The sequence below is a fragment of the Hyperoodon ampullatus genome (assembly GCF_949752795.1).
Source record: "Hyperoodon ampullatus genome assembly, chromosome: 2".
NCBI classification, from domain to species: Eukaryota; Metazoa; Chordata; class Mammalia; order Artiodactyla; family Ziphiidae; genus Hyperoodon; species Hyperoodon ampullatus.
Genome location: NC_136915.1, coordinates 25,493,007 through 25,512,188, shown reverse-complemented (window position 1 = coordinate 25,512,188; position 19,182 = coordinate 25,493,007). Strand labels below are relative to the sequence as shown.

The following is a 19,182-nucleotide window of genomic DNA, read 5'->3' as shown; positions in this document are numbered from 1 at the left end:
AGTAATGACTTAATTATCATGGTTTAGTTTTTCTGTGCTGAGTGTTAGCTTAGTAGCATTCTTTTGCCCATATTAGTCAGTTAACTGTTGACTGTTGTGTCCTTCCAGGAACTTTAGTTTTTTTCCATAGAGAACAGAGCTAGTGTTCATAGAGTGACTATCGTACATGAAACAATTATGGAATGGTTGAGGAACTAAGTGCTAAATTGCTTGGTCGAGGATCCTGTCAGACCAGGGAAGGGCTCAATGAGGACCAAGTTTGCATAGACCTAACTTGAATGACACGTGGAATGTATATTGCTGCAGTTAAGAGAACAGAGGTATGGAGATGGAAATGACAGTGTGGTCATTGGTTGATAAGAGTAGAAGATACACGTAGAAGGTAAAAAGGAGATAGAGGCATTTGGTTATTGAGTCCAGGTCACAGAGGCCTTGAGAGCCATGACTGAGTACAGACAATATTAATGATTGTGAGGATTGAACCAAAGATCTAATGTGGCACATATTTTTCTGTACATTTTTATCATGGCTTTCTTAAATGGGCATCAGAGGATTTTTTTTTTTAAGTTTTGAGTTATTTGCTATAATTGGTAGGGTAGCTTTGTGCTTTTATGTTTGAGAATTGACAAAATAAATAATTCCTTCTTGTGTCCTGTTTCATTTCATTTTATTTCATTTGGTGTAATAAGTTGGTTTCATAAGACTTAATATCAGCTTATATTTAGACACATAATATAAAGCAGCCTGAAAATACAGAAAAGGTAATTCTCATTTAATTTATTACAAACTAACTGTACTTAGGGATATTTTGGTTTTGGATAGTTAAATTACTTGTCTAGCCACTGTTAACCATAAACTTAACCTGAGATGTATTTAGAGCAGGGATTCCTTTTTTGGTGCCATGAACCCCTTAGCAGCTAGGTAAGATCTCAGACTGAACTCTCAGAATACTGTCTTAAAATGTATAGTATATGGGCTTCCCTGGTGGCGCAGTGGTTGAGAGTCCGCCTGCCGATGCAGGGGACACGGGTTCGTGCCCCAGTCTGGGAAGATCCCACATGCCACGGAGCTGCTGGGCCCGTGAGCCATGGCCGCTGAGCCTGAGCGTCCGGAGCCTGTGCTCCGCAACGGGAGAGGCCACAACAGTGAGAGGCCCACATACTGCAAAAAAAAAAAAAAAAAAAAAAAAAAAAAATGTATAGTATAAGTAGGATTACACAGAAAGCCAATTATATAAAAATAGCTATAACAATATTTGACAACAAATTTGTTTGACAGCAAATTTGGCAGCAGATTGAACAGATTTGCTTCTTTATCATATGATGCATGAGATAGAGGTAGTTTTACTAGCCATCATAATGAGCATAAGCAAGATTTTGAGATGTCTAACAATCATAAAGTAACATGAAAGTATATATGATTTCTATTGGTGAGTAAATCACAGATTTGTGGCTAAATTTAATGTGGTTTGTTGCCTACAATAATAATTGAAGGACATGCTAAATTTCATGACAATAAAGATAACTTTATCTGCCCCAGGTACAAAGATCGGGGGTTAGGAACCCTTAATTTAGGGTAGTTTGAAATGCTCATTGATACCTCTTTCCTCATTTTCCCCTCATTGTTTTCTCTTTAATCCTGGAAAACAAAGTGAACAGCTCACATATACTGTGTTCATACCATTTTGTGTTTTGATGCTTGAGCAATATTCTTTATTTTAATAAATAGCTATGCAATTATCTATATTTACCTAAGTATACTTTAGAAAAATATTGCTAGGTTTCATTATATTACAGTCATATGTAACATAAACCAAAGCCAAGATTGGTAATCAGGTGGATTAATCTGGTTAATTGTTGATTTTCTTTATTTAGGGTTCAGTTAATATAAAAATAACCCAATGATGTGGCATGTTTTACAAAATTGTGTACTGAAGTACTAAAGCTCTAACCTGTTAAGCATGAATTTTTAACAAAGAGACAGTACTCTGAAAGCCCTAGTCAGATGGGAGAGGAAATTGGCATGCATTGCTTTTTAAAGTGTGGTAGTGATTTAAATGTCATTCTTATGAGACCAAGTGTGTACATAGTTTTAATATAGGTGTTTAAAATTCTTGGCTTTCTTTTCAGTTTATAAATAAGAGGAAGATTATTCTGTCAGTGTCATGCGTATAGTCACTGTTAAAATGCTGACTTTAGCTAGCAATTAGGTCAGTTGAAACTTACCTTTATTGTTACTTGACTTTGCTGAAATTTTAGAATATGATTTTTCTCAAAAGATATTAACTTATTTGATGGAAGGATATATTTTTCCTCACCTTATTTAGAAATCATTTATTTTGGAATCTGATTCTTCATCTGCTAAAGAAATATGAATTCTTTGTTTTTTAAAAAATTGGCAGCATAGTTTGTATGTACCTGTTAAACCAAAAAATCATTATAATGATTAGTTGATTATTGCAGCTGTTCAAATAACCTGGTCAAAAATGAACTTTGATCTAGAAGCTTCAGACAGTAGCAAACTTTCACAGATTTCATGTACTGAGGACTAGCTCCAGGATATAATTTTTTCTTAAAAATTTATAGCCCCGCTATTGATGTAATACTCGTAGTGTTTGAAGGGCTTTTCTCTGTGAATTCTGACAATAGCCCCATGAGGTAGGGCAGCTATTATATTTTTATAGATTTATTATTTTTTTTACAATTTACTTGGGCAGAATTTATTTATTTATTTTTATAGATAAGAAAATTAAGACATCGTGAAGCTTACAGACTTACTGAACATCATATACTACCAGCTATGCGAACATCTTTGTTTTGGTTTCTAGCTCCTAGCTGTTTCCTTTGGACCTAGTACTAGAAACGTAAAGCCTTTTGATGCATGAAGTATTCAACTGCATTCTTAGTTTTTTCTGCATGGAGTATGTTTTAAAAAATACTCATCAACCATGAAAACTGAAAAGGTTTTTCTTTCTTCCCTTTTTGTGACCTGACGGCAGTTGGTGCTCATGAACTCAGTGGGGCTTTGACTTTTAACACTGACTCAGAAGAGTCTTGCCTTCTGCTTTCCTTGTCCCCATCCTGGGCTGCCTTACTGGGTGATGAGCTGTAAGAGGTGGCCCACAGAAGGGCTTTTTCCGTGTGTGTGGGTGCTCTCCTCATTCATCAGAAAGAATATCACATATAAAGGACTTTCAAGTGCTTTATGTGTATTGATTTTAATACTTAGAACAACCTTATGAGTTAGACAAGTCTTTATTGTCCCTGTTAGAGAGAGGAGGAGAGTAAAGCACAGAGGTTTTCCTGCCCAGTGTCTCACACACACAGTCAGTGGTAGAGCTGAGACATGAATGCAGGCTTTCTGGCCCCAGACTCTGTGCTGTTGTCCTCTCTCTACTATGTATACTGCCTTAAACTGGTAAGAAGCCAGGCCTGGCAGTACACTTTATTTTGGGGGGAGAAAGGATAGTCTTTGACATTGGCTAGCTCCATATTTAGATATTACTCTTCCAGATTCTGAAAACTCAACAACAGTGTTTTTATGCCAGCAATTGTTATTGATAACAATAGTAGTAATAGCTGTCTCTTATCAGGTGCCAGCTGTGTGCCAGTCACTATGTTGGCTGTTTTTGACTGCCTGGAATCACTTCTGGAATATAAACCATGCAGGGTATCTTTTGTTAGTTCATATAGTGTCAGAGAAGGGAGTTAAACAAGCTTGCTTGTGTGGTTCCCAAATTATGCCTTCAGGATTTCTTATTAGGAACCTTGATAAGCTTGAAATAGTTGACATATTTTCCCCTGCATTCAGTTTCTTGAATAGCTTATGAATTCTGCCTAAGTAAGTGGCAATAAATTGTGGCACATTTATCATTATACTGACCTTAAAATAAGCATTTTCCCCAAGTTTCACATTATTGTGTTTCTCAGTTAACTATTGGCTTACTCTGTGAAAATCATGAAAATGTTGACAGAGTTCAGCACTTTGCCCAGCAGATGGCATTTGTATGAGTTTTTCAGGATACTTTGGAATCCATCACTTGCCAGTTACCCAATTTTGTTTTGAATAACCTGTATTTCCAGTTAATATTGGACCATTTACATAAAGAAAAAGTGCTAGAATTGCTGTAACCTGTACTATAATCAAATCTGCCTGTTGTCAATGCATAATTTACTTATGTTAATTGTTTATTGCAAAAGGCACTCAAAATAATTCCTTCTCTTTTTGCCATAATCACTGAGATATTAACCAACTCTCAAACACAGGATATATGGATGCTTTTATAGGGCCTATATGTTTTTAGTTAAAAGTAATAGTCCCTACTCTCAGTGGTAACATGGTAGTGAGGACCACAGACTGATGTAATGCGGAATGGTTATTTTATTCACACGCTGTGTATTTATATGTATATTTACAGATACAGTACATACGTGTAATGTTACATGAAATGTTAAAAGCATGTGAAGTGAGGATAAGTCATAATGGAATGGTATTGGAGTACTGTTTTCGGTTAATAAATCAAGATAACCTCAAGAGTTATATTCTGAACACACTGGTATCCTTATTTCCCTAACTTCATGTTGCAGCGCCTAGCTAATAATAAGTGCTCAAAAAAATGTTTGTTGAATGAAATGAGTTATTTTATTTGCAGCAGGCCCAAGAAGGGTAGAGGGAAGAGGCTAGCATGAGTGGTGTCTGAGATGTTAAATATTTCAAAAGGTTTTAGGCTAGGAAACTTCCAGAGATCCATTGAAGGGACAGTAGATGTTTAGTGGAACTGTGAGGTATTTTCACAACCTTGGAAAAAATTTTTAAACAGCTTTCCACGATTTTACTTGTTTCCTGCCTCCTGGCTGCCTGTCTTACGGGGGTTGGGGGTGGGAGAGGAGCTGTTGGTATAGAGCACTACAGAGGCACTGTCCTTGAGGTGAAACAGAAACCAGCCTGGCAGTGATCACGGGGTGTAGTTACCAAATAGTCCTGGTCGGCTCCCTTCCTGGAGTGAACAGTTGTTTTGATATGTTTGTCAATAGATTCCTATATTTCTTTTTTTTTTTTTTTTTTGCGGTACGCGGGCCTCTCACTGTTGTGGCCTCTCCCGTTGCGGAGCACAGGCTCCGGACGCGCAGGCTCAGTGGCCATGACTCACGGGCCCAGCCGCTCCGCGGCATGTGGGATCTTCCCGGACCGGGGCACGAACCCGTGTTCCCTGCATCGGCAGGCGGACTCTCAACCACTGCGCCACCAGGGAAGCCCCTACTCTGGTTTTTAGAAAGATGAATATATAGAAAGAGAGGTAACAAGTACAATTGGCCAGTATGTTCAGAATATTCACCTTTTAAAAACAATTTTTTTAAATCAGTCTACTCACATATTTGAGGCACAGAAGTAACCAGATCATAGAATAAAATCCACCACCTAAGATAACATTAAAAGTTCAGTTGGGGACTTCCCTGGTGGTCCAGTAGGTAAGACTGCGCTCCCAACGCAGGGGGCCCGGGTTCAATCCCTGGTCAGGGAACTAGATCCCACATGCTGCAACTAAGACCTGGCACAGCCTAATAAATAAATAAAAAATCAAAAGTTCAGTTGTGATGGTAATTAAGCTGAGTTGTCGGAATGACATTATCTCCTAATGTCTGAAACAATCAGGTCTTTTTATGAAGACATCTGTAATTCAAGATCCATGGTGTCTGTTCTATATCATCCAGTGATGTTAGCTGAAACATTGAAAAGTCCTGTGGAAAGAGCAGGTAGGTTGAAGGTCCTGTGTAGGGAGGTCCCATCAGTAAATTCTCCTAGTCTGATTTCAGAAAATAAAGAAGTCTTTTAGTATAACCCCTTAGAAGGAGGCACATCAGGGCAGTCTGAAATCAGGAATCCCCTTTCTTTGTACCAAAACTATTCATTTTAAAATGTATGAACATTTTATTCAGTGCTTTGTTCCTAGTTCCTTGCACAGTGCCTAGCAGGTGTTGTTTCATAAATATTTGTAGAATGAATGAAAGAATGAGTGATTGACTTTGTAATAAGAGAGAATCTTGGGATATTCTTGTCAAGACCTTTGAACTCCTTGCCTTGGGAACTTAACAGTGTGCTAGGTCTGAGCTCATAATCCAAGTTTCGTTAGTAGCAGCTATACTTCTGTTGTTTTTTTTTTCTTGTGTATAAAAGAATTGGTATTCTAGGAAACTCGGGAGCCCCCCAAAATTGCACAGTTGTCCAGTTTACCCATTATGATAAGCCACTAGTTGAGGAAGGTATCCAATATTATTTCCCCAAGAAGAGGCAGCCAGAGGATGAAATGAATACTCCAAAATGTGAATAGGTGAGAATTAATTCAAAGTGTTTGTGAGGTTCGTAAAAGAACTGAAGGGAGGTAACAGCACTCGGTGCAACGTGGTAAGTCATTTGTAGTATACTCATTTAGTTTTTAAGTTGCTCTGGATCAGGCAGCAACCTCAGACCTGGAATAGCTCTTAGGGCATTTGTATGTATGTTTGTGGTTCAGGGGACATATAACCTGTGAGTAGTTAGCACACGGGAACTGGGCACACCAAACTGAGGTAAAGCAAGAGAGGGAAAACGGAACTATGAAGCATCATAGGTACCAAGGGAATGGAGTAGAACATGAGAACATTTTTGTTTAAAGCATCTTGTCTAAACAAGGGTTTATGGAAATTTTTATTCAGAGAGGTTTTAAAATTATTTCACAAGACAGGTTCTCTAACCTCATCATGTCCTTTTCTTCCCTCAGCTGTTCCAAAGACCTAACGCACTTGCTGTCCAACAGTTGACAGCCGCTCAGCAGCAGCAGTATGCGCTGGCAGCTGCGCATCAACCCCACATTGGTAAGTCCTTAAGCCGAAAGCTCCCTTATAGGGGTGGCCCCATTTTAGGATAGCGGCTGCTGTGGAACCCAGCAGACTGATTGTCAAAGTCCAGACAAATCCCTCGAGGTACAATAAATGGCCTCTTACTCTTGTCCAGTTGTCTTTAGCAACATTCTTGTTTTTCTGGACCTCAGCTGATAAGATTTCTTGGTATCCAGTTATTGCTCTGCCTCAGCTGTTTCAGTATTTAAAGTATTTACTGTAGTAGTGACTAGCATCAACTCTGTTGGTAGGTTTGGATGAACTCAAATAACACTAATTTTGTGCTTGTTGGGCTTGTGTAGACTATGGATATATCAATGTCACATCTTATTAAGTACCAAGTAGTACCTATAAGCCTATTTTCCAAGTAGCATGTATTGAAAATTTTAAAAAGTATTATCATATAATCACTGGTTTTTAAAGTACAGTAGCTTTGCCCTTTTCCTATTGCACTTATTAACGTTTTGATGTGCATATTTTTGTCTTATTGCCTAGACTCCCCGCACCCCTCCCCCACTTTTTTCAGGTCTCTTTGAAACAAAGTGCTATACAAGTAGAAATTTTTTTTTTAAATGTGTTAAAATGACACGATTGAATAGATAGAAGATCACCAATCATGGATTGTGGAATGCTGTGGAAGAAAAGACTTGCTTCCAACCTAGGTATACAGGTGACCCTTGAACAACATGGGTTTGGACTGTGCAGGTCCACTTATATTCAGATTTTTTTTCAGTAAATGTTCTGCAGTACTACTTGATCCTCGGTTGGTTGAATCGTTGATGCAGAAATGTGGCTATGGAGGGCTGACTTTAAAGTTATACATGAATTTTTGGCTGCGTAGGGGTTGGCACCCCTAACCCCTGCTTTGTCAAAGGGTCAACAGTATTAAGTCTAGGCATAAAGACCTTTGCCTGGGTCTTACTTAATTTATACTTGCAGACAGTAGTCTTTATAAATATGCATGCATCTTCTTTGAGGAAAACTGGAAAATTGTTTAAATGGAAATAAATCCTTCTATCCCATTACAAAGTCTTTTAAATTGCTTTATTTTAGCCTGTTATAATGTAATTTTGATAGTCTTTTAGAAATTGTGCTGAATTAAAAACTGCATAGCAGTTTTAATCGTACGTCTTTAGCAAAGGCTAAAAAAAATAGACGATAGATAGATGTCACTATAATCTTTAGTACAGGGATTATTTTATCTTCTTAAAATTCCTTTTTAGTCTCAACCTATCCTATCTTCTCTTTTTTCTTTTTTTCCTCACCTACAGCCTGGAATGATTAGCCAAACTGTGTAGGTGTTTGGTAGGGCTGCAGTTTTAGTCAAGTTTGTTTTTACTGACAGGTATGTTTTCAGCAGGTTTAGCTCCCGCTGCGTTTGTCCCCAACCCATACATCATCAGTGCTGCGCCCCCAGGGACGGACCCCTACACAGCTGGATTGGCTGCAGCAGCGACACTAGGTGAGACATTCTGCCACACAAGGGATTTTCTCACCTGCTAAAAAGTCATTTTGATGGGCACGCATTCTTTATACTCTTTCACAAATTCACGTCTCCAGTGGAGATTTCTCTCCTGATTTCCAGGACCATCTGTCGGCCAGTTAGACATCTCTGCCTAGCTGTAACGTCAGACGTGAACACATTTAAAGGCAGGTTAATCAGCTACCTCCTGTATAGTTTTTGTTTTTCGTTTTTTTGTTTTTTTTTTAAACGTGGTGCAAATGCGTTTAGGCCACTTCCTTTGTAAATTAATTAATTTTTATTTGACATATAGTTCATTTACAACGTTGTGTTACTGTATAGATATTTTTGATCCACTAAGGCACCAGTTGCTCATATATATTTCGGGAATTTCTCCTCTTGCTCAGGTCTTCGTACTACCTCTAGTCTAGCCTAGTCCAGGTCCGTTTAAACTTTACGTAGACTTTTACAGCTGTTCTCTCTTATGTGCTTTCTTTTTAATTAATTAATTAATTTATTTATTTTTGGCCGCATTGGGTCTTTGTTGCTGTGCACGGGCTTTCTCTAGTTGTGGCGAGCGGGAGCTACTCTTCGTTGTGGTGCACTGGCTTCTCATTGAGGTGGCTTCTCTTGTTGCGGAGCACGGGCTCTAGAGCGCACGCTCAGTAGTTGTGGTGCAGGGGCTTAGTTGCTCCGCGGCATGTGGGATCTTCCCGGACCAGGGCTCAAACCCGTGTCCCCTGCATTGGCAGGCGGATTCTTAACGACTGCGCCACCAGGGAAGCCCCTCTCTTACGTATTTTCAATTTTCTTCCTTCCTTCCCCTTCTTCATCCACCTAGATTGTTCAAGAAAACTGTCTCAACCACAAATCTTACCCTTTTATCCTTCTACTTAAACCCTTCATTGATTTCTGTCTTACCCACTCTAATATAGCATACTGCAGTTAATGTCAGTACGGCTGGTCGTTCCAAACTACTTGGGTGGTGGTGGTGATGGTGGGTGGTGGGTTGTTCCTTGGAATCAGTGTTTCTAAGGAGCTGCCATGACATTATGAGGATTAGTGAGGATTTGGACGCACTCTGTATAGGGATCTCTCCACGACTATATGGATGTCTCTACATGTGCACCACTTTCTCCCCCTTCAGATTGGCTCCCACTGGCTCATACCGTACATTCTAGCAGTACTAAATTGATTTTAGTTTGCTACACATACCACACTGGTTTAGGCCTCTGCGTCTTTGGACATTATGGTCTTCTTAGTCCTCTAGAGTAAACTCTTTCCCCATTCTTTGCCTGGGAAGCTTCTTAGCTGCTATTGTCACCTCTAGAAAGCCTTCCTTTGCTGACTTTTCCCTATTCTTTCTCTAATCATCACTTTGTATTTATTTGCTTGTGGAGACGTGTACATGACTGGGTTTTCTTCTCCCTTGAGATTGAACTCTTTCAAAGGCAGACACTTTTGTTACTTGACTCTGTGTGGCACAGTAGCTGTCAACATGGTGCGGTCATAAATATATGGTAGATTGAATTCAACATTAGGACAGACTTAATGTTTTCCAAAGTAAATGTTCTTTGGAGACATCCCCCCAAGTCATGTTAATTGTGACTAAATATTATTTGTAAGATTTCATATATTTTATAGCATATGATTTGTAATTATGAGCTCAAATGCAGCATAGAATTTCATATTGTTTTCTTTAGAATTGTTCACATTTTGGCATGGGTTGTGATGGGAACATATGTAGTATAATTTCTCTGCCCCTGTTGCCTTTAGGGGAAGTAGAATCTTTGCTAATTACTGTTAATATTTATTGAACCCTTATTAACTATTTGCCAGTGAGTGCTTTTCATTCATATGAATTGTTGGATGATGGCTTTTCAGATTAGGAATTTGGGGCTCAGAGAGCTGTCTTGCTTGAGGTCACACAATTTATTTATTTAGCCTCTACTTTTCCCTCCAGCTTTATTGAGATATAATTGACAGACAAAATTGTAATGTATTTAGAGTACACAGCATTAATATATGTATACATTGTGAAAGCATTCCCTCCATCGAGTTAACTAATATATCTATAATATCCCATATTTACCTTGTTTTATTTGTGCAAAATTTTTTAATTTTTGTTTTAAAATTTTTGTATATTTTTAAATTGAAGTACAGTTGATTTATAATGTTGTATTAATTTCTGCTATACAGCAAAGTGATTCAGTTATACATATATACAGTCTTTTAAAAAATATTTTATTGGGCTTCCCTGGTGGCGCAGTGGTTGAGAGTCCGCCTGCCAATGCAGGGGATACGGGTTCGTGCCCCGGTCTGGGAAGATCCCACATGCCGCGGAGCGGCTGGGCCCGTGAGCCATGGCCACTGGGCCTGCGCGTCCGGAGCCTGTGCTCTGCAACGGGAGTGGCCACAACAGTGAGAGGCCCGCATACCGCAAAAAAAAAAAAAAAAAAAAAAAAAAAAAAAAAATTTTATTTATTAAAGTTTTTGTTTTGTGTTTTTGATGTGGACCTTTTTTAAAAAAATTAATTAATTAATTAATTTATGGCTGTGTTGGGTCTTCGTTACTGTGCGAGGGCTTTCTCTAGTTGCGGCGAGCGGGGGCCACTCTTCATCGTGGTGCATGGCCCTCTCACTGTCGCGGCCTCTCTTGTTGTGGAGCACAGGCTCCAGACGCGCAGGCTCAGTAGTTGTGGCTCACGGGCCTAGTTGCTCCGCGGCATGTGGGATCTTCCCAGACCAGGGCTTGAACCCGTGTCCCCTGCATTGGCAGGCAGATTCTCAACCACTGCGCCACCAGGGAAGCCCGATGTGGACCATTTTTAAAGTCTTTACTGAATTTGTTACAATATTGCTTCTGTCTTATGTTTTGGTTTTTTGGCCTTGAGGCATGTGGGATCTTAGCTCCCTGACCAGGGATCAAACCTACACCTCTTGCATTAGAAGATGAAGTCTTAACCACTGGACCGCCAGGGAAGTCCCTAAAATTCTTTCCTAGTATGGTTTATCACAGGATATTGACTGTAGTTCCCTGTGCTATACAGTAGGACCTCGTTGTTTATTCATTCTATATATAATGGTTTGCATCTGCTAATTCCAAACTGCCAATCCATCCCTCCCCACTGGCACCCCCCCAATGCGCGCGCGCACACACACACGCACACACGTCTGTTTTCTATGTTTCTGTTTCGTAGATAGGCTCATTTGTGTCATATTTTAGATTCCACACATAAGTGATATCATATGGTATTTGTCTTTCTCTTTTTGACTTATTTCACTTAGTATGATGATCTCTAGGTCCATCCATGGTGCTGCATATGGCATTATTTCATTCTTTTTTATGGCTGAGTAGTATTCCATTGTATATATGTACCACATCTTCTTTATCCATTCATCTGTCGATGGACATTTAGGTTGTTTCCATGTCTTGGCTATTGTGAATAGTGCTGTTAGGAACATAGGGGTACGTGTATCTTTTTGAATTGTAGTTTTGTCTGGATATATGCCCAGGAGTGGAATTGCTGGATCATATGGCAACTCTATTTTTAGTTTTTTGAGAAACCTCCATACTGTTTTCCAGAGTGCCTGCACCAACTTAAATTCCCACCAACGATGTAGGAGGGTTCACTTTTCTCCACACCCTCTCCAGCATTTGTTATTTGTGGACTTTTTAATGATGGCCATTCTGATCGGTATGAGATGGTGCCTCGTTGTTTTGATTTGCACTTCTCTAATAATTAGTAATGTTGAGCATCTTTGCATGTGCCTGTTGGCCATCTGTATTTCTTCTTTGGAGAAATGTCTCTTTAGGTCTTCTGCCCATTTTTCTATTGGTTTGTTTGTTTTTTGTTGCTGTTGTTGAGTTGTATGAGCTGTTTGTAGTATATTTTGAAAATTAAGCCCTTGTCAGTCTCATCATTTGCAAATATTTTCTCCTAGGCTGTAGGTTGTCTTTTTGTTTAGTTTATGGTTTCCTTTGCTGTACAAAAGCTTGTAAGTTTTTTGTTGTTGTTGTTGTTAATATTTACTTATTTATTTGGCTGCATTGGGTCTTAGTTGCGGCATGTGGGGTCTTTAGTTGTGGCATGTGGAATCTAGTTCCCTAACCAGGGATGGAACTGGGGCCCCCTGCATTGGGAGCATGGAGTCTTATCCACTGGACTACCAGGGAAGTCCACAAAAGCTTGTAAGTTTGATTAGGTCCCATTTGTTTACTTTTGTTTCTATTGCCTTGGAAGACTAACCTAAGAAAAGATTGGTATGATTTATGTCAGAGAATGTTTTGCCTATGTTCTCTTCCAGGAGTTTTATGGTGTCATGTCTTACATTTAAGTCTTTAAGCCATTTTGAGTTTATTTTTGAGTATGGTGTGACTGTGTTCTAACTTCATTGATTTGCATGTGGCTGTCCAGCTTTCTCAACACCACTTGCTGAAGAGACTGTCTTGTTTCCACTGTATATTTTTGCCTCCTTTGTTGAAGATTAATTGACTGTAGGTGTGTGTGTTTATTTCTAGGTTCTCTCTTGTGTTCCATTGATCCATATGTCTGTTTTTGTGCCAGTACCACACTGTTTCAATTACTGTTGTATCTTCGTAATATTGTCTGAAGTTTGGCTGGGTTATGCCTCCTGCTTGGTTCTTTTTTCTCAGGATTGCTTTGGCAATTCTGGGTCTTCTGTGGTTCCATATAATTTTTAGGATTATTTGTTCCAGTTCTGTGAAGAATGTCATGGGTAATTTGATAGGGATCGCATTAATTCTGTAGATTGCTTTGGGTAGTAGGGGTCACACAATTTATATGTTGTAGAGTTCGGGTTTGAGCCAGATCTAGCTCAAAGCCTATGCATGCACTTCACTGTAGTATACAATGTCTGTGTTATCCTGAATTGTCTTCTCTGTACTTTCTTTCCTCTGCAAACTTTCCTCTACTAACTTACTATATGTTATTTGAAACAAAGAACTAGTCTTAGGGATGACACACTTGTCCTCACTGAGGTCATAGTTTGGTGATGAGAATCTTGCTTTTGTACTTATCAGCTGAGCCAGACTGAAAATGACTTAAGGGCTTTCACAGAGAGCCAGAACTGTTAACTACCCAAACTGTGAAGCTGCATATTCTTGTGGAGTGTTAATCACACAGGAATTGAAGCAGGCATCCTGAGGAGCCAAGCCCAATTAATGATGCACCCTGAGCTCTTTTCATAAACTCTGTATCATGAGCCACATGACCAAGGAAAGTAGTAGAAATGCCAGTTGAGAAAACTTAAAGGGCAGTGCAGTTGTTTATTGTAACAGCATTCTGTGCACAGTAGAGGTTTGCTATTGTTGACTCTTGGGGGAGCCTTGGGACTGTCACTGCAGGTTGCACCCCAACCTTTAACAACAGATGTGACAACACCCTAACATCTATTACACCCATTTTGCAGGTGAGGAAACTAAGACACAGGTAGTCTTCATTGTGTTCTTTTTCACTCTTTCTTTAACTGTCCCAAGACCACCCCACTTTATAAACAATAGTCAGCTGAGTTTGGGGGCTCACCACTGTCTCCTACTTGGAGGTATCGTTTTTAGACTATTCAGATGCCTACATGTTTAAAATTTTTTAGCCCATTTGTTTATTATTAAAAAATACCTCATTTTGTAGCATAGTTTTTCTAAGCAGCACCTTCATTTTGAACCATTTTGCCCTGTGTTTGACAGTGGGCACCTTTATGAACAGAGCTTCTTGATCTCGGCTAAGACCACAGATACAGAAAATACCGAATTAGAAATGTCAGAGTAATATTGGACAGTGATATAATTTGACTTATTTGTGTTTTAGAACTTAATGGGGAAACAAAAAACATGTACCAATTTATTTTGACTTAATGAAGTACATATTTCTACAGGGTCGGCTACTATGTCAGAATGGATATATTTGAAACAGCTTTATGGAACTTCACTGAAAAGTGCAGTAATTATTTAATCAGGTTGCAAATATTTGAAACTCTGTGCTTTAACTAAGCAGGTTCTTATTAGAGATGTGTTCCAGCAGATGTGAGAAGCTGGCTTTGAGCCCTTGTCTTAGTTGGCAAATAAGCCTTGGTGTTTCTTGCCACCAGCTTCAGAAAATTCTGTGGTTTAGAGTTCTGCCCCTCCCAGGTTGCTTTCTGCATAGCTCTGTTACTTATCTGTTGCATGTTCTGTTTGGCAGAGACTGCAGCTGTAGCTTGTTTCCAAAGAGGGCGAACAGATTATTTAGGCTAAAGCAGAATGCTTAGTTGTTGTTGTTTTTTTAAAATAAATTTATTTATTTATTTTATGGCTGTGTTGGGTCTTTGTTGCTGTGCGCGGGCTTCTCATTGTCGTGGGTTCTCTTGTGGAGCACAGGCTTTAGGCGCGCAGGCTTCAGTAGTTGTGGCACGTGGGTTCAGTAGTTGTGGCTTGTGGGCTCTAGAGCGCAGGCTCAGTAGTTGTGGCACACGGGCTTAGTTGCTCCACGGCATGTGGGATCTTCCCAGACCAGGGCTCGAACCCGTGTCCCCTGCATTGGCAGGCAGATTCTTAACCACTGCGCCACCAGGGAAGCCCAGAATGCTTAGTTTTGTATAGAATACTCAGGTCTGTAAGAAGTCAAGGTGTTAACATTTTTTATTTCTGCTTGTTTTCAGCTTTGACAAATTTGAATTTCATATACCAATGTCTGGATGTAGTTGTGCTGAATGCTTTTTGTGACATTAGAAATAGGAAAACCAAGCCTCTTAGAAATTGAGCCGTGGAGGTTCAGTGGCATGTTTGGGCTTTGTTAGACAGCTGATGGATTTTCATGCTTCTGGAGTTAATGAAGCACCAAGATCCCTGTCCCTATCAGTCACCTCAGGTGCCATCCTTACCACTGAAAGCAGGGTGCAACTTAATCTTTTACTGTGTTCCATCACTTTAAGCACACAAACTCTACATTTATCTCCCTTCTTGAGCAAGGCCAATTCCTCCATCTGTTCTTACACGTACCCCTTCCATCTTCTATCACTTATGCTCTCTTTCAGTATCTCCAATGCTTGGTCCTTCACTAGCTTCTTCCTCTAGGCCTAGAGTATATTACTGACTTTAGAAGACTTTGGTGTGGGGATCATGTATGATATTTTCTGTTTTTTAAAAATAGAATTCATGAGTAGCTAGAATGAATCAATATCTTAAGTTAATATTTTACAGTAGTGTCTGCTGAGTCAGGTGTTGTCTTTGGAAACTGAGATGATTGTTAATAGTCTAAACTTTTCTTACCTTTCTCTTGCTATTTTTTAGGCCCGGCTGTGGTCCCTCACCAGTATTATGGAGTTACTCCCTGGGGAGTCTACCCTGCCAGCCTTTTCCAGCAGCAAGCTGCTGCCGCTGCCGCAGCAACAAATTCTGCGAATCAACAGACCACCCCACAGGCTCAGCAAGGGCAGCAGCAGGTAAATGCAAACAAAATTTATACCACCTAAATGCGAATATTAGTTATTGTATATAGTTAAAAGGTAGTGTTGTCCCTGATAGAGAAATTGTGAATGGTGAATGGGTGAGTTCCCTTGTGTGGTATCTGAGTTCATGCTCAGACTTGACTGTGCTTTACTGAACGTCTTTTACGTATCAGGTCCTTGTTCATTGTGACTAGTTGAGATCATGGTATTACGTATCATGTAATAATGCTTAGAGGATTTTCCAGTTAAGTGTGGCAAAGTGAGTATTCATACTGATAGTGAAGTTTTCTTTCTTTGATACTGTAGTTACTTTCTAAGCACCATTCTCTGATCACTTCTGGCTCTCTCTTTAAGTAGTTTGCTACCAAAGGGGAAATACTAGTTCTTCAGATTGCTTATTTATAGCATCAATTAAAAAAAAAAATTGAAGTAAGTTGATTTACAATGTTGTATTAGTTTCAGGTGTACAGCAGAGTGATTCATTTATACCTACATATATACATACATATGTATATTTGTGTGTGTATGTATATATATTCTTTCTCATATTCTTTTCCATTATAGGTTATTATAAGATATTGAATATAGTTCCCTGTATTATTCAGTAGATCCTTGTTGTTTATTATATATATAGTAACATCTGTTGAATTGGACATAAATCTTATACCTATTTTATCTCTTTTAACTTAGAGTAAGCTTTTTAACCAAGATGAGAAAGGATAGTTAATTGCAATACTAAGTGTCTTTTTATATTAGATAGGCCATTTTCTCTTGCTTACTAGAATAACACCTATTTATTGCTGAAAATTGTGGTGAATTGGATTACTTGAAGGAAAAAAAATCCCCTAAATCCTCCTGTCAGAAAAAAAGCAATATAAATGTTTGTTATCTGTCATTCCAGCCTTACTATTTAATTAATTTCCTATAAAATTGGGATTATGCTGTCCACATGGCTTTGCATCTTGTTGTTATACTCTTCCATGTTATTTAATGTTTTTAAATCTATTAAAGAGCATCTCATTTATTTTGACCAGTCCATTATTATTTATGTTATATTTATATAACTAAGTTATAACTATAACTTAACCATATTTTGGTGTTATAAATAAGATTAATATTCGTTGCATAAGTCCATGATTATTTCCATGGAATAAAGCCCTAGAAATGGAGTTTTTTCCCCAAGCAAATAAAGTGAACACTTAGGCTTTTGATAAGCATCGTTAAATTAAAGCTGTCTTTTGAGGAAAAACACCAGCTCATATATGTACATATGATAATGATCCAAACAAGAATCCTTTGCTTTTTATCAGTTTTAATAAGAGAGTGTATGTTTAAATTTTTAGATTTTACAAGTTTATAGGAAAAACACAGGTCTTGAAATTCTAGCTAGTTTATTCTGGGTCAGTATTTTTTTTTTTTTTTACATCTTTATTGGAGTATAATTGCTTTACAATGGTGTGTTAGTTTCTGCTTTATAACAAAGTGAATCAGTTATACCTATACGTATGTTCCCATATCTCTTCCCTCTTGCGTCTCCCTCCCTCCCACCCTCCCTATCCCACCCCTCTAGGTGGTCACAAGGCACCGAGCTGATCTCCCTGTGCTATGCGGCTGCTTCCCACTAGCTATCTATTTTATGTTTGGTAGTGTATATATGTCCATGCTTCTCTCTCGCTTTGTCACAGCCTACCCTTCACCCTCCCCATATCCTCAAGTCCATTCTCTAGTAGGTCTGGGTCAGTATTTTTATAGTCAGATTTTTTTTGTAAGTTAATGCATGATTTTCTTTGCAATAGATACAATTCTAGTACCACATGCATAGGGAATTCAGCAGCTAATTTGTTGACAGAATGGGTGATCCCTATTAATAAATTTCTTAGCTACTCTTTGTGGATAGTTGGTATTTATCAAGTGATGATCTTTGTGTTTAAATGGCTGCCAAATCATGGATTTAGAAGACTGAAGTAACTGCTGTGTTTAAAATTTGCTCTAATAGAGTGAATAAGAAAAATAGTAATAAGTACTTCTTATTGCAAGCTTTTTGTTTAAAGCTAAGTGCTCTACATATAATTTCTTTTATTCTGATAAGTAGATTATATGACTTCCCAGCATAAGATTAAGGAAATGGAATTTGTGTGCCCAGGATCACACACCTATTAAGGTGCTAAGCTTTGAACCTGGGACTTCCCTGGTGGCGCAGTGGTTAAGAATCCGCCTGCCAATGCAGGGGACACGGGTTCGAGCCCTGGTCGGGGAAGATCCCACATGCCACAGAGCAACTAAGCCTGTGTGCCACAACTACTGAGGCCCGTGCGCCTACAGCCCATGCTCCGCAACAAGAGAAGCCACTGCAATGAGAAGCCCGCGCACCACAACAAAGAGTAGCTCCCGCTCGCTGCAACTAGAGGCAACAAAGACCCAATGCAGCCAAAAATAAATTTAAAAAAAGAAGAAGATTTGAACCCAAGTCTGTAAGTTCACAACTTGTTACGTCTTCTGACCATAGTGATAGAAAGCCTGAGATCTGGTCTTTGTTCTACCAGTAACTGGTTGCAACTAGGGCAAGTTGCATGATTTCTCTGAATATATCCTTAGCTGTAAAATGGGCATGATAATCATGTACATTATTTCAGAGTTTTCTGTCATCCACAATAACAAACCTTACTATGAAAAAGTTATTATTATTAACATTACCATTTAACAAGTAGCCATATTTTAGTTCCAGTGATATTTTTGCCAGTTTCTGGCGTCAGGTGTTTCAGGAAAATACGATATTCTTGGTGAACTTTTTTGGTCATAGTCATTGAAATGAGAGGTTCTTTTTAAACTTTGCTTTCGGCCTTTTGGCCTTTACGTTTTATCAGAAAGCATTTGTTATGTTCTTCTAGGCATGCTAACTCTTCCAAATGTAATTGCTGAAACTTTCAGTAGAGTCAGTGACATCCTGGCCACTTCATCTTCCTTCTGATTTCTTTTTCATTTTTTTTGAAGGTTCCTTTGACACCTGATTAAAAAAACTGTTATTCTCTATTTCAAAATGTTTGTTAAAGAAAAAATCCTGGATATTAGGTTGAACCCAGGCACAGGTGGTGGCTTGGTGTTGGATGTTGCATTTTGAGAGAGAAAAGTTTAGAATGGCTTCTGAACTTTCTAGATTAGGGGAGACTGTATAGATGATGATTCTACCAAGCATGATGAACTGTAGAAGGATGAATGATTATTAATGAAAATATCTCCATTGAGCATCTACTTGCTTATTACATTTTAAATGCTGTGTTTAAATCAGTACCTTTGAAAAGAAATTTGAATTTAACACCTTTTGCATCATGAAGATAGGTAGTAATCTAACTCCTAGGATAGTGTTTTACAAGTAGATATTCAGTCATTTTTGTTGATTTA

The 19,182-nt window shown here is 38.7% G+C and overlaps 1 protein-coding gene across 9 annotated transcripts in view; it reads left to right on the top strand.

Moving 5' to 3' along the window:
* PUM1 (pumilio RNA binding family member 1) overlaps positions 1-19,182 on the top strand; it is a gene marked incomplete at its 5' end in the record, with an annotated part of 125,949 nt that overhangs the window by 68,016 nt on the left and 38,751 nt on the right. For 6 of the 9 annotated variants that reach the window (XM_079697158.1, XM_079697157.1, XM_079697156.1 and 3 more), the window contains 3 exons: positions 6,758-6,851; positions 8,236-8,337; positions 15,626-15,777. In XM_079697158.1, the coding sequence (XP_079553284.1) occupies positions 6,758-6,851; positions 8,236-8,337; positions 15,626-15,777 (348 nt within the window). Of the gene's footprint in view, positions 1-6,757; positions 6,852-8,220; positions 8,338-15,625; positions 15,778-19,182 lie in introns of all 9 variants that reach the window. The other 3 variants (XM_079697154.1, XM_079697151.1, XM_079697159.1) reach the window with 2 other exon arrangements.